The 25,206-nt window shown below is 45.2% G+C and overlaps 6 protein-coding genes across 6 annotated transcripts; 5 read left to right on the plus strand and 1 right to left on the minus strand.

Moving 5' to 3' along the window:
• Positions 1-1,455: 1,455 nt before the first annotated feature.
• LOC6596506 (odorant receptor 35a) lies at positions 1,456-2,871 on the plus strand. The gene is made up of 4 exons (XM_002021544.1): positions 1,456-2,337; positions 2,393-2,488; positions 2,556-2,738; positions 2,803-2,871. Exons 1-4 carry the CDS (start codon positions 1,456-1,458, stop codon positions 2,869-2,871), a joined length of 1,230 nt encoding a protein of 409 aa, XP_002021580.1.
• Positions 2,872-8,426: 5,555 nt separating this feature from the next.
• Positions 8,427-9,371, minus strand: LOC6596507 (nematocyst expressed protein 6). The gene is made up of 2 exons (XM_002021545.2): positions 9,170-9,371; positions 8,427-9,115 (listed from the first exon to the last, which is right to left on the minus strand). Exons 1-2 carry the CDS (start codon positions 9,369-9,371, stop codon positions 8,583-8,585), a joined length of 735 nt encoding a protein of 244 aa, XP_002021581.1. The 3' UTR covers positions 8,427-8,582.
• A 1,162-nt stretch (positions 9,372-10,533) lies between these two features.
• Positions 10,534-11,448, plus strand: LOC6596397 (seminal metalloprotease 1). The gene is made up of 2 exons (XM_002021546.2): positions 10,534-10,750; positions 10,808-11,448. Exons 1-2 carry the CDS (start codon positions 10,540-10,542, stop codon positions 11,347-11,349), a joined length of 753 nt encoding a protein of 250 aa, XP_002021582.1. The 5' UTR covers positions 10,534-10,539; the 3' UTR covers positions 11,350-11,448.
• A 986-nt stretch (positions 11,449-12,434) lies between these two features.
• LOC6596398 (seminal metalloprotease 1) lies at positions 12,435-13,312 on the plus strand. The gene is made up of 2 exons (XM_002021547.2): positions 12,435-12,648; positions 12,712-13,312. Exons 1-2 carry the CDS (start codon positions 12,435-12,437, stop codon positions 13,257-13,259), a joined length of 762 nt encoding a protein of 253 aa, XP_002021583.1. The 3' UTR covers positions 13,260-13,312.
• Positions 13,313-14,171: 859 nt separating this feature from the next.
• LOC6596399 (seminal metalloprotease 1) lies at positions 14,172-15,605 on the plus strand. The gene is made up of 2 exons (XM_002021548.2): positions 14,172-14,409; positions 14,459-15,605. The coding sequence occupies exons 1-2, from the start codon at positions 14,187-14,189 to the stop codon at positions 15,079-15,081; spliced, it is 846 nt and encodes a 281-aa protein (XP_002021584.1). The 5' UTR covers positions 14,172-14,186; the 3' UTR covers positions 15,082-15,605.
• A 2,000-nt stretch (positions 15,606-17,605) lies between these two features.
• Positions 17,606-18,480, plus strand: LOC6596401 (seminal metalloprotease 1). Its single transcript, XM_002021550.2, has one exon. It carries the CDS (start codon positions 17,624-17,626, stop codon positions 18,410-18,412), a length of 789 nt encoding a protein of 262 aa, XP_002021586.2. The 5' UTR covers positions 17,606-17,623; the 3' UTR covers positions 18,413-18,480.
• Positions 18,481-25,206: the final 6,726 nt, after the last annotated feature.

Genomic DNA, 25,206 nt, shown 5'->3' on the forward strand with positions numbered 1-25,206 from the left:
TACAATAAACTCGGTGATTAGGGCAAGGGACTAGGGTGGACTTGCGAGAAGAGAAGGAGAACAGGAAAAGTATGGGTTATACCCAGGAAAGTATTAGTTATGAAGTACCCTTGGTATTGAGGCATAGACTTAAGGCTTTAGTGTATAGAATAGTATATAGTGAATAGTAGACCTTTAATTGATTTTTTGTACTGTCCAGTATGATTCTGTGGAGGATTCCTGTATGCTTGGACTGGGAGTCCTACAATGCCAGCCCGGGTATGCCTTTTGCTCTGTTTGGATACAGCTCTGTACCGCATCTAAGATCCGACTGGTGTTACAATCATTCTGCTGTTAATTTAGGAGCGGGTACTTAGCTTGAGGCCCCTTGTCCTACCGAAGAGTCTATTGCAGGCAAAGAATGCTCGTGACTATGGTCGTTCATGGGATGGAGTTCCAGGCTAGTCCACTGTTCAGACTGAAGAGAAGTCCAGAAAAGAGTGGTGACTACACCTCCTTGTGGGTCTCCTCCTCTGGCGGTCATCGAGGTCATTATTCCACCCAGATGTACAAATGAGATCTCGCTTTCTAGCATTCCCAGAATCCCTCTGCTGATTGATGGGTGATTTTTCTACCAGGGCAATATTTATCGTTTCCTACCTATCTGTTTCAGAGCTCAGGGTCTATTCGATTGTAGTCGTAAGGAAGTGTAAGACTTTCCAGTTTGATTATCAAAGGGGATTCTTGCGAAGAGAATATTGCTAGGGATGCACCTCTCTTATAAGGTGGCCTATGATTTGCTACTTTGTTTTCGGCAGAAATCGGTCTACCTGCCTTAGATCACAGCTCTACTACGTTCAATCGGGTCATATTTAATCAACTAAGGTTTCCACAATTCCTGTCTCTTTCGCACAGAGCACACACAACCTCTCTCTCTCTCTCTAGCTAGTTTGAACGCTCTTTCGATTACTCGCTCCTTGATCCTCCCTCTTCATAACTCAAATCTGCGTTCCCATTCGAACATTCCCTCTCTCCGCATTAGTGGTACTCCCGTTAAAGCCTTTCCCACACTCATTCGTTTACAGCGAAAGATAATACCCATTCCAGGGAGCTCTAAGAGATGAATTCTTGATCTATGAATATTTTATAATAATTACTTAACAAAGACTTTCCTTTCGGGAAAACTTTTCAATTGTTTGTTTGCTTTTGTTGACATCCACAAACCTGCGTTCACAGCCGGTAATTGTTCTTCCTGCCCCAAAATATCCAAGAACAAGCCATTAAATCCTAAATGAGGCAATATTAATGTGAAACTTTCAAATGTTCCGAGGGATAATGGCCATTAATTGAGCCATTGCACGCATGGGAGAGTTCCTTTGAAAGTTGGGGCGGGGCGGGGGGAACACTCCCATCGGTAATCCTTGATGTTGGGGTGTATATAAGACGGAGCTGTTGGGAGGTGGAAGCCAGTCCATTATGGTTCGTTACGTGCCGCGATTGGCCGATGGCCAGAGGGTGAGGCTGGCCTGGCCGTTGGCTCTGTTCCGCCTGAATCACATCTTCTGGCCGCTGGATCCCAGCACCGGCAAGTGGGGCCGGTACCTGGACCGGGTCCTGGCCGTGCTGGGCTGCCTGATCTTTGTGCAGCACAACGATGCGGAGCTGCGGTACCTGCGCGCGGAGGCGTCCAACCTGAACATGGACGCCTTTCTGACGGGCATGCCCACCTACCTGATACTGGTGGAGGCCCAGTTCCGCAGTCTGCACGTCCTGCTGCACTTCGAGGAGCTGCAGCGGTTCCTGCAGCGCTTCTACACCACGATTTACATCGATCCCCGGGCGGAGCCGGACATGTTCCGCCGCGTGGACGGGCAAATGCTCGTCAATCGCCTGGTCTCGGCCATGTACGGAGCCGTCATCTCGGGCTACCTCATCTCGCCGGTCCTGTCGGTCATCAACAGGCGCAAGGACTTTCTGTACTCGATGGTGTTTCCCTTCGACACGGAGCCCCTGGCCGTGTTCGTGCCCCTGCTGCTGAGCAACGTCTGGGTGGGCATCGTCATCGATTCGATGATGTTTGGGGAGACAAGTTTGCTCTGCGAATTGATTGTTCACCTCAACGGGCGCTACCTCCTGCTCAAAAGGGATTTGGAGGAGTCCATTCAGAGGATTTTGGCGGAGCGACGGCGTCCCCAAATGGCCAGACAGTTGAAGGAGCTGATCATCGCAACGCTGCGCCAGAACGTGGCGCTGAATCAGTTTGGGGAGCAGCTGGAGGCCCAGTACACGGTGAGAGTGTTCATCATGTTCGCCTTTGCAGCGGGCCTGCTCTGTGCGCTGTCCTTCAAGGCCTACACGGTGGGTGGGCACAAACCAGATTAGAGTGGAGTTTACCATGTTCTACCCCCCACAGAACCCCATGGCCAACTATATCTATGCGATTTGGTTTGGGGCCAAGACTGTCGAGCTGCTGTCGCTGGGCCAGCTGGGCTCTAGCCTGGCCTACACGGTGAGCATTCCATTCCACATTTAAACCCCTCGGTGATCTGTGCCTTGATACTCCTCCCAACCGACAGACGGACTCCCTCGGCTCCATGTACTATCACACGCACTGGGAGCAGGTCCTCGAGCAGTCCAGCAATCCCCTGGAGACCCTGCGCCTGCTGCGGCTCATCCAACTGGCCATCGAGATGAACAGCCGGCCCTTCTACGTGACGGGTCTGAAGTACTTTCGCGTCAGCCTCCAGGCGGGCCTGAAGGTGCGTGCCATCGCCATAGCGGCATTCATTGCGTTTCATTATCCCCCCCATTTCCCCCTCGCAGATACTGCAGGCCTCCTTCTCCTACTTCACGTTCCTCACCTCGATGCAGCGTCGACAAATGAGCAATTAAATAATTCACAATTTTTAATGGAGCTCCCGGCTCCCGGCTGGCGCCTCTAGTCCGTCGCTACAAATGATTGCATATTAAAAGTCAATTATTGGTGAATTAATTTTAATTAAATTAAATTGATAAAAGGCGCTGGCTCATACGCATCATTGACTTTTGCTTCTTTGGCTCTCTCTCTGTGTGTGTGTGTGTGTGTGTGTGGGGACGGGGGGCGCCCCTGGGAGCATGCAATAAAATATTCATGATTTCTGTGCAGCAAAAACTTGCAAAAAGTTAATAAAACTTTTGCCTGCGCCTCCGTCTGGGCATCCGCTTGTGCCTCCGTCTGTGCCTCCGTCTGGGCCTCCTCCTCTCCCTCTGCCTCTTTGGGTAATGAAATTAGAATACCCTTCAAGAAAAAATCCCCAAATTTTCAGCATTCCCTGTTTTTGCATCTCTTCAAATGATCAGCGGCCATTAAGTTCGGATTAGAGACAGAATCAGAGTCGGATTCGGAGTCGCAGTCTCGTCGTGGGCCATAAATCTTCAACTTCTGTGCGGCTCCTCCGCCATGTTTCAATTTCCTTTTGGCAGGAACATTTTTGGTAAATTAATCCATTAAAGTTCCGCCATGAAAATGCACAAAACTTTTCGCATAAAAACACTGTGCATCTCTCTCTCCCTCTCCCTCTTCCTCTCTATCGCATTGCCATAACTCCATCGGAGCAGGAAGTCGAACTTCGACAGGCGTCGCCTCGCCTCGCCTCGCGCTCATTGATAATTAGACTCCGACTCCGACGGTGGGGCTGCGAGCCGCCCCATTAGCCAATTTGTACTTCATTAGCGGCTTGTTGTTCCCACCGAGTCATTGGCAATGGCTAATGAGTTCTTATATACCCCTGACTGGATGTGAGCCAAAGGGCCATCTAAGGCCAGCATTTGAGGCACGGATCTGAGCAAAACCGAACCCGTGTGTGGAGGAACTAATTTGAATGATTAAAGCAGTAAATATATGTGGGGTTTTTAGGCCAGTTATGGGGGTTTGTGGGGTATTATAGTATTGGTATATGGTATATGGCATATAGTAGAGTATAGTATTTCAAAGTAGGGATTTGGCTGTGGTTTAAGCCACTAGACTCATTTTAAGGCCCTCAATACCTATAGCCTCATACTTTGTTAATACCTTTAACTTTGTTTTAACTAATTTTTGGCTTTATATAATAATAATAAATAAATAATAATAAAAATACATAAATAATAATAATAAAAATAAATAAATAATAATATTAAAAAGAAATAAATAATAATATTAAAGAAAATAATAATGATAAATATAATTATTATAAATTCTTTAATAACACTACTCAACAAACATTTTTTTTTTAAGATTTTGGGCTATTTTTTTTTTGTATTTTTTTGTATGGACCAGCATATTATTGAGCAGTATTTTTAGGTATAAAAAGCGGAAATTTTAGATTTGGTCAAACGGCTGCAACTTAAAATTTTATCCATAGATTTTTAACAGCAATACCTCAAAAGACTCGGACATTATGTACCTCTATCAAAAATATACAAAACTCCCAGGGAAAAATCTATTTGTACTTTTAGCGAGTTTTCAAAGTCCAAATTTCGTTCAAAAATACCACCAAAATTTGCAATATAAAAAACTAAAATTTTCTATACATGCTTATGTAAAAAAATACTATGTACTACTAAGCTAGTATTTAGCTGGCACTTGGTATACTTTACCATTAAAACCGATACCCGTCTTCGGATCTCGCACGATTTTGGACCGATTTGGAGACTGTGGCTCCAGTTACAGCTCGACTGGGGCTTCTGATATGTTAATACGCACTGACTGGCAGCTCTTTATGATACTGTAGTGCTTAATTAGAACCGACAGACACAGCGTCTGCCCTGCACTCGCAGGATCTGCCCTTATCGGTCCCTCGGGCTTTGCTGAACTTTCGAGCTAACCGCTGAAAAATTTTATATATTTATGCTCGTGTTGCCAACTGAAGCTAAAAGCAAATGCACAAACGGAAGGGATGTGAGGAGAGGGGGGGCTAAGGGGGGAATGTAGCGAATGTAGGAAAAGTTTTTAGCTTGTAATTATCATTAGCGATATTGTGTCTAAACTTTTGAAGCCGCGTATGAAGCAACACAAGGGGAATGGCATGGAATGGAACGGGGTGGAATGGGCTGGACGAGAGCTTTTCACACCCCGAGAACTTTAACTTGGTTCAACTTTGATTTGAATGCCTCGACGGGGGGGCGGGGGCGGGGCAGGGGTTTTGGTGCTAAATCAATTACACAAAAAGAAAGAAACTTGTTAATTGACAGATAAAGGAGGAGCACTTCCTTTATTCGTTTCGTGTCATGCCACATACTCGACGGGGCACGCCTAATTAATTTTAAATGCACTTTAAAAGTCTCCTCCCACGGGCAGGACTGGGCCACGGCTTTAAGCCAACTTTCGCCCTGTCCGCAAAAAGTGAAAATGGACTAGACCAAAAAAGGCGCTAAGGAAGAAATACCTGGAAGAGAGCTCATTCATGTGTGACTGCATTTGTCAGTGCCTGGCTGTGGCTCCTGTCGCTGTCTCTTGGCCCGGTCTGAGCCGGGCCGTGCCGTGCCGTGCCGTGAGTTGTGTGTGTAATTATGTCTGAGATTATGCCCACAGTCATGGCGGTGCTTCTTCTGCTACAGCTGTCTGTCTTTAATATGGCACCGCAGCCCTCATCCTGTGGCATGTCCCATGCCATCGCCTTGCCACCCCTCCCCCCTGTCGACAACGTCAAAAGTTTCTGTGGCTGTGGCTGTGTCCCTGCCCTGCCCTGCCTCACTCCCCGTCTCCCCGAATCGCTGATGTGTTGGCATTTGCTTTTGCTTTTACTCGCTGGCTGCTTTAAGTGGAGGTCTTGAGATATTTTTCAGGGCTTGCCTTCGCCACGCCGTTCGTATGCAGTGCTTCTTCTGCCACACACTGACAGAAAACACTAGACTAAATTGTAGATAAGAAGGGTAATTCTAAACATAGATTTAAATATACATAGAACGATAAACAAGGAAGTTTCAAGATCAAAAACAGTCGAACTTCTCTATTACGAACTTCCGTGTACTAAAGTTTTCTATATAAAGACTTTATTTATTTTATATTACGAATTAACCGTATAATTAATTACCCTCCAGATTCGCTATATAAAAGTTTAACTGTATTTTGATAATATGCATATGTCGAAGCCTGGTTAGCGTTTGAGCGGCTTGATTTTCCTCAACCAGTTTATCCATAAATGTCCGATATAGCACCGCAAGTCGCAAGCGTTTCGCAGGACATCTTTCTGCATCCAAATAATCCAATTCAGACTTAATTCCGCTCTTCACATGTGATCTTCTCGCTCTCACTTATCTTTCCTTTTCAACCATCTCTCCTTCTTCTATTCCACAACAACACCAACACTAAGCAACATGTATCGAAGCAGCTTTCGTTCCAGATAATGTTTATTGAATATCGTTTGCCTATTTCATAGATAAATAGCAACATTATTTCTGCATCACCGACACATATGTATACACATATATGTACTGTACATTGCTGCCCAATGAGCATATATTTATATATACACATGTACTTCAAGATATACAGTGGCGGACAGTGAAATGTGGACACTCATGTAGATTCATCGCAGTAGATTCGCGATATATAATATAATAATAATATAATAATAATAAAATAATAATATAAAATAATAATAATAAAGAAAAAAAATATATAAAGCTAAAATATATTTATAATTCGCAATATAATATATAAATATATAAAATTACAATTACATATATAATATTAATTAATTAATTATTAATATTAATATTTCTATATGCAATATAAACCATTAATTAATTAATAATGAATTAATTATTAATATTAATATTTTTATATGCAAATATTAACCATTGATATTCTTTGTTTTTTTTTTAGATGGTTTCTCTATATATACTTATCTTCAAACTAAAAAAAATTAAGTTCAATGCTTTCGGTGAGTAAATATTTTTTAAATATTTGAAATTAAATTCTTAGTTTGTTTTATTGCTGTAAAAGTGATTAGCAGCAGTGTATAAAATGTATTCACTTTCGGTTTTATCTGTATATTTTAATTTGATATATTTATATATTATTTTTATTTAGATTTTATCTGTTCTATATTTTATTTATTATTTTATTTATATAATATATTAGCTTTATTTGGGAATATATGTATGTATTTATTCAAGCCAGCTTGCTTCGTTGCAGTGTACTCCTGCTTAAGTATTCTCATATTCCTGTTGTTGTTGTTGTTGTTGCTGCTGGTGGGAATTCGGCTTTTGCCTTGGCTCGTAAAGTCGCAGGAAGTTATTATCCTAAAAACTTTACCCCTGAGGGCAATACAAACAAAGGCGTAGCAGGGCAACAAAGCGCAGCATTCATGTCTGACTATGAAATGGCTATGGCTGCACTCGCCCAGACCCCGCCTCCCCCCCCCACCACACACACACACATGCGTCTGCTCTTCTATGCATGAAAACAGAATGTCATAAAATTAGAACGATCATAAGCAGGGGCGGGGGGCGGGGAGACAGGCCAAGGCACCAAAGAAAGGACCAAGGAAAGGAAACGAAAAGAAAAGCTAGCCGAGGCAGCTGACTTTTTTACTGCTCTTGGCGAAAAGTTGATGGCCAGGCGTCCTAGTGCCCGCCTTAACCCATTAAATCCTCTTTATTATTCCAGCAATATTTTCATAAAATAAAAACCAAAGAAATCCCCAAGACAGTCTCGCTGGAAAGAGTGATAATCGCGCTGGGCTGCCGGGAAGCTGGGCCAAAGCTTTAATTGAGTTGAGTGCCGAAGCGGGAAAGGATGGGCAGGGACAAAGGCTCCCAAAGCATTTCAGGGGGGGCAGATATACATATATACCACATCAAAGACTCCTCTAAAGATCACAAGATCAAGCAAAAAACGTTCTATTTTACTAGGGAATAGCCTAAGGAGAGACCCCAAAACAGAAGCTATTCCCCATAAAGCCCTTTCGCACTTTCCATTCACTTTCTTTAAGCAGATATTCGATCAGGGCCCGCTTAATGTCCCCGAGCGCGGCCGCTAATGCAGTCCTACTTGCCACAAGCCGCTCAGATAAGGTGGATGTCGCTGCAGGCCCCAGGAACCGCTCCCTGGCCGTCCCTGGCCCTCCCTGGCAGACGATATTAGCCCATCTTTAGATGCAGCTAAAAAACTAAATGCATTGCTTGCATAAATTAAATGTTTACGACTTCCGTTCGGTGTTTGCAGGTAGCCCCCAGCTCTGGCCGGGTGGGGCTCTGTGCCATTAAAAAACCAAATATATGTACGACTACATGCGGGTCCTTGTGTGGCAGATAGTTGGTCCTGGGATTACGAGCCATGGCTGAGGAAGCTCTCGACTGGCTGGTAGCTGGCTGGCTGGCTGGCTGGCTGGCTTGTTGGTTAGTTGCCCAGCGCGCTAATTTTTAATTACGACCACTAAATATTCAATTTTTAGTTGCTGGCAAAGGTAAAGGCAAAGGCAAACACTTCCTCTAGCACGGCTAGAGCTCTTTTTGTTTTGTGGATTAACGGCGCCCGCAGGAGGCCGGGGAGGAGGAGATTCTTGTTTCCTGTCAAGTGCCACAACTCGTTGGAATTGCAAATGTGGCGATTACTTGGAGAAGGGATGCGGTTGCCCTTAGTTTCCTCTGCAGTACATGCGGTTTAGCTTCCGCACATCCTTTGCGCTCAGGCCCTTGGCCTGGCCAATCCGCACGCCCCTCCGAAGCGGCACTATCGTCGGCAGGCCGTTCCTGGAGAATGCGTACTCCCCGTAATGCATGAGGCTTTCGTAGTCGTAGCCCAGGCCAAAGTCTGTCATTTGTGGGTCCTGGCCGATCCCGAGCAGTCGGAAGTTGTGCTCGTAGCCGGGCTTGAGGTTCTCCGGGTGGATCTTCACGTACTGATCGCGCCGCGGGTCGCAGTGCGTGTGGAACAGCCCCAGGGCGTGGAGTATCTCGTGCTGAATCGTGCCGCTGGTCATGCACCGCTCGCCGAGGTTGAGGAGCTGCTGCTGCCTGCCCAGGAAGCCCACGTACGACCAGCAGCCGGCCTCCTTCCGCTGTATGACCACCTGCGGCTCCTGGGCATTCCGAGTCCTGCGAAATCGCACACAGGTTTGGGAGGCTATCGTCGCCATGGCCTTTTCGATTAGATCGGTGTCCCGGGGGGCTGCAAAGCAAGGAGTCCTACAGGATGTGTCAGGAAGCACGCTGGGATACATACACAGGCCTTCACCGAAGCTGTAGACGAGGGAGCCACCCTGCCAGTAGTATCCCGACCAGGAGAGAGCTATGCGAGCGCCTCCATTCAGATACTGGATCTGCTCTGCGGTGAGTCGCATGTCATCCTCCTCGAATGTGCTCGCAGGACGGGCATGGACTCCTTGGAGGCCAATAGCGAGAAGCAATCCCAAAGTCACAAGCATTTTCGAACTGGCGCCTGACTTTCCAATATCTGGGTTTTTATAGGGATTGGGAATGGAGTGAGGTAATAGGGTACAGATAACCGCAGCACGACTTTTTATTTAATTTCATTTAGGGGCCAAAAGACTCGCGGGCCATTGACTGGGGAACTCCAAGATTTCGTGGGGCACCTAAACCCCTGTACCTGAACCCCTGCGGAATTCCGAGTCATGTGTGAAAGACCGATAAGCTTCTAGCAGTTCCACGACCCATAGATCTTTCTCGCTTGCGTTTCGTTGCGAAGGAAGCTCCATATTTGAGGCAGAATATTGCAGAATAAACGCCTCTCGATTTCAATTGATACCCAGGGCACACCACGTGGAGGCCATCGCGATCCCATGGGTTCACTCTAGACCTCTAGGACTTTGATTGATTCTGACAAATGGCATGGAAATTTCTTTAAAGAAAAGTCTGGACACTTGAGTTGAGTTTGGTTGTAAATTGGAACTAAATTTTATTCTTGAAATCTTGCTCTAATATGATCGCTAAAACCATGGAAAGAGGTGGCACAATCGTGTTACTTTGAGACTATATTGGATTAGGGTCTATCCAGTTGTGTTTTGCCGCCGGGTGTAGAGATCTACGCTCACACCCGAGCGGGGTTTAAATTGTCTAGTTAAGGGACTTTTATCTATTAAACTTAGAGATGGGGTGTACATTAATGTGTTTATGTTTGGACAGGTATCTGCTTCTCAAAAGAAGAGGCTTTCATAGAAGCAGGACAGACAGAAAGTAGAGAGGATAGTAGGACAGTATCTCCAAATATCTCCATACATACCATCATATATCTGAATAAACCACAAATATAACCATTTATATCTTGCCAAAGATTGCTTTCGTCGAAACTTTCTCTCCAAACTCCCCTCCTCAAAGGGCAGAAGGGTATATGCTACTCCTGGCTTGCCTTATCAGTCATGCCTCCGAACAAGTAGCACCATTCGTAAGTCACCAGATAAGAGCAATAATTGGAGCTGCCCGCCCACGTGTATTCGATAAACCTAGCGATTAGATACCCACCTTGCAGTCACCTTTGGTCGCGCCGTCATAAATGCCATATAGATTAAGCCCTTGTCGAAGACCTTTGCGGAAGGCTGTCAGGCCAGTAGTAGATTTGGAAGTTTAGTAGAAGACATGCACGGCCCACTAATACTTTCCCTGGTGCTGTTGCTGTCCAGGAGCATTCGGGGGGCATCCGTAGAGCGCCTGGAGACAGATCCCGAGCTGACGGGCGGCTACATTGAGGGGGATATGGTGCCAGACGGGGCGCAGAGGAACATTTGGCGCAATGAAACCTACCGCTGGCCCAATCGCATTGTCTACTACCACATCAATAGCTACATTGGTAAGATGCAGAAGGTCCTACGAGATACCATGGCTAACTAAAGCGATCCCCGCACAGATCAAGAGCACCGGAACCAGATTGTGAGGGCCATACAGAAGATCGAGTCCGTCTCGTGCCTCACCTTCCGTGAGGCCAGCACCGATCAGAAGTACTACGTGAACGTGACGTCGGAAGAGGGCGGCTGCTACTCGTACATTGGCCACCTCGATCGCGTCCAGCAGCTGAATCTGCAGCCCTACGAAGTGGGCACCGGCTGCTTCCGGCTCTACACCATCGTGCACGAGTTCCTGCACGCCCTGGGCTTCTTCCACCAGCAGAGCGCCGCCAACCGGGACGAGTACGTGCGGATCGTCGAGGAGAACATCACCGAGGGCATGGAGTTCAACTTCGACAAGTACAGCGCGGAGATGGTCAACGACTTCGACGCGGAGTACGACTACGGCAGCGTCATGCACTACGGCCCTCTGGCCTTCTCCAAGAACAACGAGAGCACCATAGTGCCGCTGCAGGAGGGCATGCAAGAGGTCATAGGCCAGCGCCTGCAGCTGAGCCAGACGGACATCGATAAGCTGAACGCCATGTACAGGTGTCCCAAATGAGATGGAGCCGAGGCCGGGATTGGGGCGGAGGCTGGTTGCCTTTCATATTCCGCTAACGATGATAAATGTACGTCTCCTCCCGCACGGAATTGCAATCTGTTTATTGTGTTGACAAATTCAATTAAGTGTCTGAACGTCGCTGTCAAGCCTTAGGCGCGAAAATGGAGCTCAGTAAACGATTGTGATTGGGGTGGGGGGCTGGCAGGGGTGCAAAGGGGGTGGGGATGTAATTTTCGGCCTGAATGAAAGCGATATTAAGGCAGCACCTCCGAGAAGATGGATGGATCCCAGGAGCAGACTGGAACGGGCTTAAGCGATTCTACTCTATGGTAATTTTTGGTGGGAAGCAGGAGGCCTCCTTCTGTGTGTTAGAAAGCTCTTATGGCCTTTAGGCATTCCGAAGAAGACTCGATGTTCTTGGATAGTTCTTGGTTCGGCAAAGGGACTGGGACACTGCTAGAACCTTCCCTTATAGATCTGTCTCATGGCACCATCTCGGGATATGTTATGGGGCATCACCTCTCGGGATTATGGACTCCCTAAACTCTTTTGGGGCGGATGTACTTTGCGGTACCCTCTAGACCCCCCCGTACTTTTCGGCCTCGCCGCTTAGCCTTCATTATAGTCCCCTCTGCCATATCCTATACCCCAAAATATCTCTTATATATCTATGGTCTTTAATACTTATTTCTACATCAATCATTCTCCTATATTTATCGCTAGTTTTTGGTATTATCCCAATCCATTAGAAGCATAAATAAAGCCTACCTAAAAGTATGCCTCAAACCCCGAAAAAAAACCCATAAAATCTTTTATGTATCTGCAGAAATCGAGGACTAACGACCCACAGAAAACAACAACTAGTGAAATGGAAATACCTTAAATACCTGGAAGATTGCGTATCTAAGCCCATATTTTGCGGTCCACATCCAACGATTAGATAGCTCTTAGCGGTCACTTCGGGCTGTAAAAACTTTATGTCGGCGAACACCACACCATAAATTAGCCATTACCCATAAAGACTACTTCGAAGCCTTGTCGGGGGCCAGCGGCAATAGTTTCGTGGCACTCGTCAAGCCAGCAATATGAAGGGTCTGGCTCTAGCTTTTCTGCTGCTCCTGGCCGGCAGCTGCATGGCTGCCCCGGCGCCCAGGGAGCGAACGGAAACCGATCCCGAGCTAAGCGCAGGCTACCTGGAGGGGGACATGGTACCCAGTCCTGGGGCCCGGAACGGACTGCGCAACGAGACGTACCGCTGGCCAGATCGCATCGTCTACTACTACATCAATAGGGATATCGGTGAGGCCTCCCAGAGGGGTGTACTAGCAGAATACTGAACAGAAATTCGAATCTCCAAATTAGATACCGATCATCGGAACCACATACTGCGCGGCATTCGGATCCTCGAGCTGAACTCCTGCCTGGTGTTCAAGGAGGCCACCACCGACCAGGAATACTACGTGAACGTCACCTCCGAGGCGGGTGGCTGCTACTCGTACGTGGGCCATCGGAACCGGGTCCAGCAGCTGAATCTGCAAAACTATGCCCTGGACACGGGCTGCTTCCGGCTCGGCACCATCGTGCACGAGTTCCTGCACGCCCTGGGCTTCTACCACCAGCAGAGCACTTGGGATCGCGACGACTACGTGCGCATCGCCGAAGAGAACATTATCGAGGGCACGGAGAACAACTTCAACAAGTACGACAGCGACACCATCGAGGACTACGGCGAGCCGTACGACTACGCCAGTGTCCTGCACTACACGGCCTATGCCTTCTCCAAGAACGGAGAGATGACCATCGTACCCCTGCAGGAGGGCGCCGAGGAGGTGATGGGACAGCGTCTGCAAATGTCCCAGTCGGATATCAACAAACTAAATGTCATGTACAAGTGCCCCAGACAGGTCTAAGCAGGAGTCAAAGCAGGCTCCTCTTTGAGAGAAATTAAAGATCTGATAAATAATACTCGTATGTCAACGGGAAGTTCCTGATCTCCCAGTGCAAGTCTAGATCTGGTTAGTAGATATGATATCCAAAGGGAAGGGTAAATCGTACGATTTTCCAGGTTCCCGGTTTATGCATCGTAAGACTCCTCCTTGTCGATGGCAGACAACATTTATTCAAGACCTTACTAACATTAAAAAAAAGTAGGCCTCTTCATTGGACGAGTGATTTTTTCAAGTTTGGAACTAAAAGAAGGTCGCACTGGGCCAAATCTGGAGAAAACGGTGGATGAGGCAGCAGTTCGTAGTGCAATTCGACCTATTTGGCCGTGGCGATAGCGGAGGTGTGAGCCAGTGTGTTGTCATGGTGGTAGAGCACTTTTTTCTGCGCCAAATGGCGAATCGGACCAATAATGCCCCTTCTCCAGGTAGTCGATGTAGAATGGTGGCCATCACCTCTTCTGTCTTCGTCTTCTGCGGAGCACGTTCGCCGGTTAAAGACCACTGTTTCGAGTGTTCCTTGGTCTCTGGCGTGTACCAGTGGATCCATGTTTTATGTAAGCATGTCCCAAGGACATAAAAACACAGTGAAACCGGCTTAAGTGTGCCTCTGTCTAAGCCTCTGCCAATCTACGACTGTGTCATAGCAAACGAGAGAGGAGAGAGAGGAACTACTCGTTGAAGAAACAACGAGTAGCAAGTGGGCATGGCGGCCTGCAGTCGCTGTCGGTCTGCTATTAGAGCCCTGCAGTTGAACCCCAATTGAAATCGGGGAAATGTGCATGGAGCATGCATGGAAAGGTGTAAGACGCATGAGCATGACGAATAAAGTAATGAAGGGCGAGTGTCAAGTGTGGAAGTGGCTTTCGCTACAGTTTGAGTTTTGGCCCCGAGATGAACACGTTCGCCCTGGCGCTGACTTTGCTGCTGGCCAAAATCTCTTGGAGCTTCTACCTAGGGAACTGGCGAGCAGATCCCGAACTCCTGCCGAGTCGTTTCCAGGGCGACATCTTGAGGAGACCCGGAAAAACGAACTGGTGGAGAAATGTGATAACAAACGAAAGCTATCACTGGCCAAACCGCACTGTCCTGTACTTTATCGAAGAGGGAACATTTGGTAAGCCAACAGGATGTCTCAGTAATGATATATAATGCTTTCTGCGTAGACAAACCCCACCTGCAGTATGTGGAGCGGGCAATGCGCATCATAGAGAACGGATCCTGCGTGAAATTCAAGAAAGCCTCCAGGGATGACAAATATTTTGTCAATATAACATCGCACGATACCGGCTGCTATTGCGAGATAATCGGCTGGAGAAACGATCGGATAAAGGTGAATCTGCAGCTGGATTCTTTGGACTCGGGCTGCTTTCGCATGGGCTCCCTCAAGCACGAGCTCCTGCATGTGCTGGGCTTCGAGCACCAGCACGTGGCCCAGGACCGCGACGAATACGTGCAGATCATGTGGGAAAACATACATCCGGACCATGAAATCAACTTCTGGAACAACGAGACCGAGATCGGCTGGAACAACTACGGCGAGACCTACGACTACGGCAGCGTGATGCACTACATGGAAAATGCCTTCGCCAAAGACGCATCGAAGCCGACGATTGTGGCCCTCAAGAAGGGGGCCTCCAAAATGGGTCAGCGCCGGGGAATGAGCAAAACAGATCTTCGCAAACTGAACAAAATGTACCAGTGTCCGGGCTACGAAACCACGGAGCCTACTGAAGAACCTGACGTGGAAAATATAACTTCAAGTGCTCAATATACCTCTGAAGACTAATCGCCCCTACAGTCCATTTTATTCAGCAGTTTGTTATTACATTTCCCTGTTTTTTATGGTAATATATGTGATTGGGATTAGCCGTGAACCACGTACGGCCGTTTCGGAGCGGAGATATCTAATGTTATGTACAGAATTAAAATTTCATGGCCCACACTCTGCTGAAGGCATGGCAAATTGGATCTCTTCCAGAGGGATTGGTGGGACCGAACGGACTCGAGTCGGCCACAATAGTCGTCCGACCAGCCGCCCAACCAGTCAAGCCATGAATTTGACCTACGTGCTACTGGCCCTTGGCCTGTTCCTCCTTGAGGAAGCTGCGGCCGTGTGCTGTCCGGCCTTGCCCATCTGCGGGGACGGCCAAATGGTGGTGGGGGCCTATTGCGGTGTCGGCGGGTGCAACGTCTTCGGCTGCAATTGCTCCGGTGGATGCAGGAAAAAATCGGATTAGGCATAAAAAACCGGAAAGATGTTATCATTGGTCTAAATTGCCCCAAACAATAAAGCTAATCCTTCCGTTCTAAGTAGAGCTCTCATCAAGGGATAGTCTGTGCAGGACATTGGTTCTATGGGTGGTATTGGTGGGAGCTCCTATATGGCCTGATGGAGAGTTCATGATCGAGTTTTGGATCGAATAATCTTAGCGTGGAAATTACAATTCTCAACAGCAACAGAACCATGAAATATTTCCCAACTTCCTTCTTTTTCTCGTGGATACATACGGTGCCGGACGCAAGTGTTGGCACAGCAAAAACCATTCCATCGCGATTTTCAAGAGAAGAATAGTTTCGTTCGATAAATGAATCAATTTTCTATAAGATCGGCTAATTTTTATAAGCGTGACCTTATTGCATTACTGACTTATTGATAGGCATTGAGGGAAAATAGATTATTAAACAGAAACACACTGATATTACAATAAAATATTAGATTTTTAAATAATTTCTATGAAGAATATATAAAAAAATAAGAGTAAAAAATTAAATAATTATAAAAAATAAAATAATGATATATGTGTAAGATATAAAATAAACAAAGATAATAATAAATAATAATAATATAAAAAAGATATAAATATAAATTAAAACAATTTTTATCATTTTTTGTTTTTAGCGTTATTTTTTAAATGTTTTTTTATATATATTTTTTTATGTTTAATATTTTTAAAACATCGTAATTTTTCTGTGCCTGTTTTATAAGTTTCTCTAACAGTAACAGCAAACCACATATATAATTTGTATCAGATATATTTTTTTATAATTAAAAATACAAAATACAATCGTAATTATAAAAAAAAAAATGAAAAAAAATTACGTCCAATATTAAATCAAAATATAAATAGCTGAAAAATTAGCATTTAAAAATTGTTAAGAAATATATTTCATTTAAATAAGAAATATATTTAATTTAAATAAGAAATTGTTTAATTTAAATATGAAATATGTATATTTAGATCAAATATTTTCATATTAATCGCAAAATATAAATGAAAACACATCCTTTTAAATATTTCCACGCTCGAGGCACATGCAAATATAATGGTATAAATATTTAAATCTAAGCGACAATATTCGGAGCTCAGGGGTTTTTCTCTGTGTACTCTGAGAGGTACCATTGTTTCTTGGAGTTGCATATCAAACAATATCTAAGACTAGTTAAATGTGTGAATTTTCCAATTGAGACATCTTTCCATGGGTAGCCACAATATATGCTTGTATCTGCTCTTCCGTATCCGTGTATCCCTGAATCGATCAGTAGTAGAACGCCGCCCAAAAGTATACAGCCCCCCTAAACGAGTACTTGCTCAGCTTTCTAACAGTTCTGGCCATTGTTGGATTGTGGCCAAGGGTGATCCCGCAATCGACTTTTATTTTTACAGACTAGAATGGCTTCTGATAGTGCCTGCATTCGAGATAGCTCGGGGAAACGTCGCTGACGAGAGCCGGATAGTACTGCCTGATAATGCTGAGAGGCTCGGAATGGCAGTCCACGGAAGGGAGCCCCGATAAGGCCCAAACACCGAAAAGACAACGACGATCACTCGTGTTAGGCGGAACGATTACCCGTGTATTGGCTGTACGGACGTAATCGGACATGTTTTACGGGTATGTACACAGCTGACGGTACGAGCATTCAGGCAAATTACTCATCAGGGAAGCGGCGGTTTTAATTAATTTTTTGTCAGATTCCGTCAGCCACTCGAAGTTTCAATCAGTTGGTGGTTTCGCCTTTGATTTGGGGTCTTTATTTATACTCCATGGAGCTTGAATGAATTGCCGCAGCCGATGGGGCAACCTGTTACGTAGGAGATGCGTATCGGACACAGTATTTACATGACTAATGCCGAGTGCCTATTGGGCGCCTGCCCGGGGCATGACAACTGCCGTAAACCCTGATCTAATTGGCCGGCATTGGTTGTGATTATCAATTTGCGAAATACTTTTTGCCAGTTTGTATCTAATCTTTGTCGTGGCGATCGTACTTATGTGCTGCGGCTCCACGGCCCGGCCGTTAGTTTACGCTGAGAAACATAGCTGGAAAGATGTCGAGGCTTGGCCTAATCGTAGTGCTACTTGTGTCCGTGAGGCTTGGCCAGGGCAAGCCATTGCCCCTGCCGGCTGGAGTGTACGATCCGGAGGAGGCAGGTGGTTTCGCCGGCGGAGATATGGTGCTGACGGAGGAGCAGCAAGCGGACCTGCTGCATGGTCCCAAGGCACGCAATGGCCTCGTGAATACGGCCCGGAGGTGGCCCAACAATGTGGTGGTCTACAAAATATCAGAGGACTTTGTTGCCACCCACAGGGAGGCGATACTGAAGGGCATCGAGACCCTGGAGGAGAACTCCTGCGTGAAGTTCAGGGAGGCCACCGACCAGGACACGGCCTACCTCACGATAACCGCCAATGTGGGAGGCTGCTACACGGATGTGGGCTATCGCGCAGAACCGCAGGAAATGAACCTGGAGATCTACCCGATCGGGCAGGGCTGCTTCCGGCCCGGCACTATCCTGCACGAGTTCATGCACGCCCTGGGCTTCTACCACGAGCAGAGCTCGGCGCTGCGCGACGACTACGTGGACGTGGTCTACGACAACATCGTGCCCGGCAAGGAGTTCAACTTCCAGAAGTACTCCGAGTCGCTGGTTACTGACTTCGACGTGGGCTACGACTACGACAGCTGCCTGCACTACCGGCCCGGCGCCTTCTCCATCAACGGCGAGGACACCATCGTTCCGCTGGACCCCGGCGCCGTGATAGGCCAGCGCCTGGGCCTGAGCCCCAAGGATATTGACAAGATCAACATCATGTACAAGTGCCCCATTCTGCTGTGATCCCGAACGGGGGGAGGACTCTGTACGAAGTACATTGTGATATGTAATTCACCGGCTGAGGCGATTGGATTGGTTTTATGATCCACGCTGTCATTGTCATTGTGCCATTGTATTTATAGAAATCTTAATTAAAGCTATAACTCTTTATGCCATAACCCCGCCGGCCCGCCGGCCAGTGGCTGATTATTTCTCGTTTCTTATCGCAGGTGTGCGAAATCCCAAACTATCAGTGGAATGCACCCTCAGTGGAACCCAAAGTTTCCGTTTGGAAACCGCAGGGCCCTGGCGTGCCACTAATGCGATTTATATGCGAGGCATCTGGAGCTTCCTCCATGTTTGGCTAGCGGTTCGGTACGGCAGAGGCCTAGGACCCAGCCAGGAGCCAGCACCCAGGAGCCAGGAGCCAGGAGCAGGCACTCAATTCTCACATTTTGACAGCGCTTGTTCGACCATAAATTCGATTCTCGTGCCGACGACATGTTTCCCCCCTCCTCCTGCCAAACCCCTGCTCGAACATTTGGCAATGTCTTCCTGTGCGCATTGTTTCATTCGAAATTAAGAAAAGGCTTCCATCACCCAGACACAGGGCCCGACCATGTTTGCCAAAATTAGCATAGACCGGAGAGAGGCACAGAGGGCCAAGAGAGGGCCCGAAGGAGGCCTGGAAAGTGGCTGGTGATCGATGTGATGCCATGCAGATGGGGCCCCAAAAATTCGAAAGCGAAACCCCCCAATATAGCTCTGGTCTAGGGCTATTTATAATCCCTCCGTTTTTATTACCCCAATGAACAGCGTTTTTCTAATCAAAGTTTAACTGATCGCCCCCGAAAAAGAAAGTGATCTAATGGCCGCAATCCGCAATCGTTCTAGGTTCCAGGTTTTGGTATCATTTTATGATTAAAAGTGGTTAATGTGGTTTTATGGCTCCAATGAGCGGCAATTACAATTCAACGACGTTGCAACGGGAGGAAAGGGGCACGAACCTTTTGAAAAGTCAACAAGAATTTTGCACGCGGAACATTTGTAGCCCATAATCCAAATAAATACAAAGTTTGCCCATAACTTTGATCCCTTGGGGGAGAGATGTGCCGAAAGAGCGTTGAAGATTTTAGATTCCGATTTGGAAAGCAACAGGAAGAGGAGTATCTACCGGATTGCGTCCCCATTGAAGATACTTGGAATTGGTTTGGCACGAGTAAGATTAGGCGGAGGGAGAGATTAAGGAGGGGATTAAGTAGGCAGACTATTACTGGATATAGTAAAAACAAATAGTTAAAAAATATTTTAAAAAAGGGTTAAAAACATATTAAAAAAATATTATAAATAGATTTCAAAATACTACAAATAAAAAATAAAAAAATATTAAAAAAGGAAAAAAAGAGTGAAAAACATTTTACAAAATATAAGAAATGGTCAAACAAATAGTAAAAAGGGTTAAAAAAATGTTATACATAGATTAAAAAAATAGTACAAAATAGAACAAAAAAAATAGTAAAATAGGGTTAAAAAATAGTAAAGAAAAAATGTTAAAAAATAGTAAAAAATGATTACAGAAATATTATAAATAGATTAATAAAATAGTACAAATGGTTAAAAAAAAAACAGTACAAAAAGTATTAAAATGGGGAAAAATAGTGAAAAACAGTAAAAAAAATTATACTCCAAAATAGTACAAAAAAATAGTAAAAAATAGTAAAAAAAAATATAGAGAAAATATGAAAAAATAGTGAAAAATAGTAAAAAATTTTAAAGAATAGTAAAAATTTCCCTAGGAAATAACACCTTCCAAAATAATAATAGCAAACCACTCCCTGTCTCCGCTTCTCAATCAATAATACAAACCGTAGAAACGTTATCTGGTATAATATATATTTTGATATATAATTCGAAGCACAACTCGTGTTTTTTTGATAAGGTTAAGAGTGCGACTAAGCCAGAAGAACCATCGTTGTTTATTATTTACTTGCAGGCGAGCAAATACCTCTTTATCGATGTCAAACAGATCCGGCACTTTGTATCGTTGCATCGTTTTCTTGGAATTGTCCGATTTAAAGCTACAAAATTTGCATGGGAATTTAACAAAATGATGGAACTACAGAAGGAATACTGAATAAGGTGGGGAAGGGCTATAATAATATATCCTAATCAATCAATTTTTAAATAATATGTAGTACTTGTGCAAAAATCTCTTATCGTGGGGGCTTTTCAATGCCATCTACCGCCCTTCCAGGTTGTAGTCCCAGCTGGTGCTCCTCTTAGTCCCTACATTCCTCCTCCTACTTTTCCTCTAACAGATGATACAGAGTGGTGTTGTCGGGCTCCTTACTGGATTAAAAAAGACGTATAATAATCGCATAATCGGTGAGAAATGTCTCTCCTGCTCCCAGTCTAATGCGACATTTCGTTGGACACTCCGCACGTTTATTGGTGGGCAATGGCCAGTACTCGATAGGCCTTCCCGCAGGCATATATCATACAGGCTTTAATTGGCATTGAACGATCTATGATCGTGCAAAAAACCCAGTGACAGGAATGTCTGGCACTATGGGCCAGAACTGAGTCATTCAAGTGCCCAATCAAGGCCTACATTTTCGAAATATTTACAGCTTTAAAGTTTATGTCTTCTTTTTTATGGGTAGTCTGGGGCTTGGGGGAAGAACATATTTCACAATTCTGAACACAATTCTTGACTCATAGAAATTTCACAATTATTTTTATGATCGTTTTTTGCCCGATGAAAGCTGAAAAGTATGCAAGTTTTTGGGGAAAAGCTATACCCATCCACCTAGAAGCAAGCCACCGCAAACCATAAATAAGGAGAGCACTTTTCTATTGCATTGCATTCTAAATGCAAATCAGCTCCGCAAACAATTCCGGTGTCGGTGTCGTTGATCTTTGAGGGATTCGGCGTATTGGCGCTTGCCAAAAATAACTCATGCGAAAAAGAGAAACAGAAAAACCCCGAAACCGCATGAAATATGAAACGAATTGTGGCAATTTCCCCAATGGCAGAAACGCATATGTGACCGGGTCCGGGTCCGAGACAGGAGGAGCCGTGGCTGCAGGAGCCGGCGCTGCCTGGGGGCCAAGGCGATTTATTGCTGACGAATGCGTATTCAATTTTAAGGCATCCGAAAAGATGATTTATACATTTAATTTTATTCTGCGTGCCAAGGCAGCCGCTTAGCGGATATGGGAAATCACTTGCAAGGACCCCATTGCCGGTTCCGGACTTGCATCTCATCCTCGTCCCCCCCCTGTCCCCCCAGTCGCTTTTTACGATTCATGTTTGGGGCCACAATTTCTCATCGTTCATATTTATGGCTATGACGTCGTAAAAAATTATGCTTTAATTTGATTATGGCGTTCAAAAGCGTTGTTTGTGCTCTCTTGTCGCCTTGTCGGCTCACGCTGCGTATACGCAATCTGCCTCCTTGAAAATGCGTTAAAACTTATGGGTTATGGGGGGCGCACGCATGAGCGTGTCGCAGTCGTGATTGACTTTTTCGGGCACTTTGTCGCTAAGCTGATCAAAGCTGTCTTGCAGTTGGGGAGGGGCCGCCACTGGTCACGAAGGGGTGGTTTCTGGCATCCCCTCAACATGTCTCTTTCGAGATTGAGTTCTTTTCTGCCATTTCATAACTTTCAAACATCCCCCAGTTCCACAATTTTGATACACAATCCTGAATAAGCTTAACGAGATTTTCTTTAAGGCAATTCCAATGGGAGAACTCTATAATATTGGAGTATATTTATCGTTTCGTAAAGACCTAAATTATTCTTAGATTTTTTATACATATTTGTGTTCAAACTGTTTTAAGAACTGCCCAAAAAAGGAGGGATTACGGAGCGGCACTGGTTCCCAGGATCAATCGAACTGCTCATTACTCTATGGGTTCTTTTTATCAAGGGGCCTCCTTCTAGCGGACTGGCCTGTGTCGGTCTCTGTTCCTGAACATCTAGGCCGTGGTCCGGTAGAGTTGTGATTACTGTGGGTTTGTTGGCCTCTTTCAAGTGGACGGCACTGTATTCTGATCGGCGTTGTCTGCTTTCAAAAAGCTTTCTTCTGACCCACACTTTTAGGAGATTTTTTAAGTGAATTTTGCACTAGATGATGAAACGTTTAAATATGTCAAGAAGTCCCTGGGTTGTAGTTCGCTTTTGATGTCCCTAAAAGATAGAAAATACAAGTGTTCGTTGGGTTTTTTTTATTTGATTTGATAGCATTTTGGTATAAAAGATGGGTTTAATCGAGTTTTAGTTCTCATAATGTTAGTTTTCAGCCATGTGGTCGCGAAGTGGACTCTGGCTTCATATAGTAGAATGGAAAATCTTTGAAATGGAACAGAATATTCTAAAGCGATAAATTTATTATAAAAGATGATTTATGTAGGTTTCTATCCAGTATTTATACAATAAATAATATTAAGTGCCGGTAGCGAATGTACGATTTTTCCATGTGTTTTGATTACTTCATCACCTCACATTATTCCATAAATAATTTCATATTTTCTTAACGAACATATTAGTTGATTTTAAGAGAGACGTTGAGGAACAACTTTTATCAAGAATCATCTTTCTTATAGGAGAAAATAGTAAAGGGAAACAAGACTATACAAATACCGAAAAATACCGAAAAAATACCAAAAATACCAATAAATACCGAAAAATACCGAAAATACCAAAAAAATCGATCTTTTGTTTATTTTAATAGGTTTTCAGATGGAAGTTAACGAAATTATGTACCAATCGTTTAAATTAGATGATTTTGAGTCAAAAGTATATGGAAATGTGTTTTTACTGGTTTTTAATTTTTGGACTCCCTTGAAATTTACACGGAAATGTTTTGTGATAAAAATAAATTAGACAATAAAAATAAAAATAAATAAAAAATCCCATTATTAAAGATTCCGATATGTGACTTCGATGTGTTACACTTTATAATAGGTTATAAAAATCTACCGATGCATTTGAATTTCCGCCAATAATCGCAGGATTATTACACACTGTTCGTAGGGATAGTCTAGAGCATGGAGGACTAAAGGCCATGCTAAAGGACAAAAACGGCACTAATCTGTAAGCTGTAGATAAATAATTTCATAGCTTATATTTAGCAGGCAGATATATAGCAAAAAAAAAGTTTAACGAATCCAAATTTTACATTATTCCAGAAATGAATACGAATTGAGAGCCGTGAGATCAGCTTCTGTCCCTTTTGTGGCTATTCCGATGCCATAATTTGAGCAGCTCCCCATCAAATTTCCATGCCTTTCCATTTCCCACCCCATCTATATATTTCTATTGTCGTTTCATGGCCGTTTGGCCCCCTGCCCATGCCATTAACGGGTCTATTATCCGTTCCGAAAACCTGATAGGAACAAACGATTGCGCTAAGCTACTTAGCAGCGACTCAATCAAACGGCAACTAATTAATTTGCATTTGCATTTCTTTGGCATCCTTTTGGGCCATCAACCCGCGTCGCCCCCCGCCGTAATCCACTAGTTTTGGGGCCCACATGCCGCCACATGCACGCACACGCACACGTACACGCACACATAACTGTTATTCTGGAATGGCCGCCTTTTGTGTGAACATTAAAATCTTAATTTGAATATGTAACCGCTTGTCTATGCCACTTTTAATCCCCATTTGGCACACTCCCCACCTGGGGGCTGGTGGGGCACCCGACACAACTCGTAGTCCGTGTTGTCCGCCGGGGTGGCAGGCAGCATCATGTTCATTTAAAAAGGTAATTTCGGCACTGAGCTTATTATGCTCATTAAGTCATCAGAGGCGGACGCCGCACCGAAATCGGGCCAGGACCTGGCCAGGACCCGGTCTGGAGCCAGGAGAACACTGTAAAGTGCACAGCCAGGCCACCGCAAACCGTGTGCATTCATTTGCTGTTGTTGTTTAGCCCGGGCCCGGGCTCCTGGCTACTGGTTCTCCCTTTCCATATCCTTTTTTTTTTTTGTTTAACCGGGGCCAGGACATCGAGCGTGAATTAATTTTTAATGATGTTGTGTGCGGCACACGGTGGAAGCAACTCCCATTTTGTAGCCGCCGCCACTGCCATTGCCGGTTGCCGGTTGCTATCTGTGGACGCGGCTGTAAGTGCGTGCCTGTCCTGCACCGGATGTGGGTCATTTCAAAAAAAATTGTTTGCTTTAAATTGCATTTGCGTTGGCCATGCGCTGACATGATTCACTATCCACCAGCCACCAGCCACAAGTGCAGCGCCAGGGCAGGGCAGGTGGGACCACGCAACCACGCACAACCATGTCACAGGTTGGGGAGCGGCAGATGGTGCCATTAGTGGGGACGGGGAGTGGGTCAAATGCCTAATTAAAAATATTATTATTTTCCAAATGCTTTATGACACCTCCTCATAGCAGGTTCTGTGTCTCTCTCAAAGACTGCTTAATGCCTCAAAGACTCGGAGCCGATTAACCTCGTGGCCCTTGGACACTGCCCCCCACCGCCCCCTACCACCCCTGCCGTCCTTTTGCCTTGATCTGAGAATGCACTTAATTTGTTTGATCAACTTCTGTGTTAAACATTCGCTTGGCCTCGCCGGCAGAGCAATTAAGCGATTAATTCGCATTCATGCCACACACAGTCCCCACAACCCCTCGCCCTTCCCCCCCCTCGTATGACGATACATTGGGTATAAATCAGAAAGGGATTTTTATTTTTATTGTGGCAGTCGCCGCCGGCGTTTGGCGGCCACTTTATTCCCATGGATTTCGACTTTGTTGGCGTTCTTTATCGGCTCCCCTTTCCGTAGTTTTTG

This window comes from Drosophila persimilis, unplaced genomic scaffold (genome assembly GCF_003286085.1).
Source record: "Drosophila persimilis strain 14011-0111.01,24,50 unplaced genomic scaffold, DperRS2 tig00000124-arrow-pilon, whole genome shotgun sequence".
NCBI lineage: Eukaryota > Metazoa > Arthropoda > Insecta > Diptera > Drosophilidae > Drosophila > Drosophila persimilis.

Coding starts and splice junctions, on each gene's coding strand:
- LOC6596398 (XM_002021547.2), top strand. CDS start 12,435: ATGAAGGGTCTGGCTCTAGCTTTTCTGCTGCTCCTGGCCGGCAGCTGC. Junction 12,649..12,711: donor CTACATCAATAGGGATATCG/GTGAGGCCTCCC, acceptor TCTCCAAATTAG/ATACCGATCATCGGAACCAC.
- LOC6596401 (XM_002021550.2), top strand. CDS start 17,624: ATGTCGAGGCTTGGCCTAATCGTAGTGCTACTTGTGTCCGTGAGGCTT.
- LOC6596399 (XM_002021548.2), top strand. CDS start 14,187: ATGAACACGTTCGCCCTGGCGCTGACTTTGCTGCTGGCCAAAATCTCT. Junction 14,410..14,458: donor TATCGAAGAGGGAACATTTG/GTAAGCCAACAG, acceptor CTTTCTGCGTAG/ACAAACCCCACCTGCAGTAT.
- LOC6596506 (XM_002021544.1), top strand. CDS start 1,456: ATGGTTCGTTACGTGCCGCGATTGGCCGATGGCCAGAGGGTGAGGCTG. Junction 2,489..2,555: donor GCTCTAGCCTGGCCTACACG/GTGAGCATTCCA, acceptor CCCAACCGACAG/ACGGACTCCCTCGGCTCCAT. Junction 2,739..2,802: donor GCCTCCAGGCGGGCCTGAAG/GTGCGTGCCATC, acceptor TCCCCCTCGCAG/ATACTGCAGGCCTCCTTCTC.
- LOC6596397 (XM_002021546.2), top strand. CDS start 10,540: ATGCACGGCCCACTAATACTTTCCCTGGTGCTGTTGCTGTCCAGGAGC. Junction 10,751..10,807: donor CCACATCAATAGCTACATTG/GTAAGATGCAGA, acceptor ATCCCCGCACAG/ATCAAGAGCACCGGAACCAG.
- LOC6596507 (XM_002021545.2), bottom strand. CDS start 9,371: ATGCTTGTGACTTTGGGATTGCTTCTCGCTATTGGCCTCCAAGGAGTC. Junction 9,116..9,169: donor CAGCTTCGGTGAAGGCCTGT/GTATGTATCCCA, acceptor CTTGCTTTGCAG/CCCCCCGGGACACCGATCTA.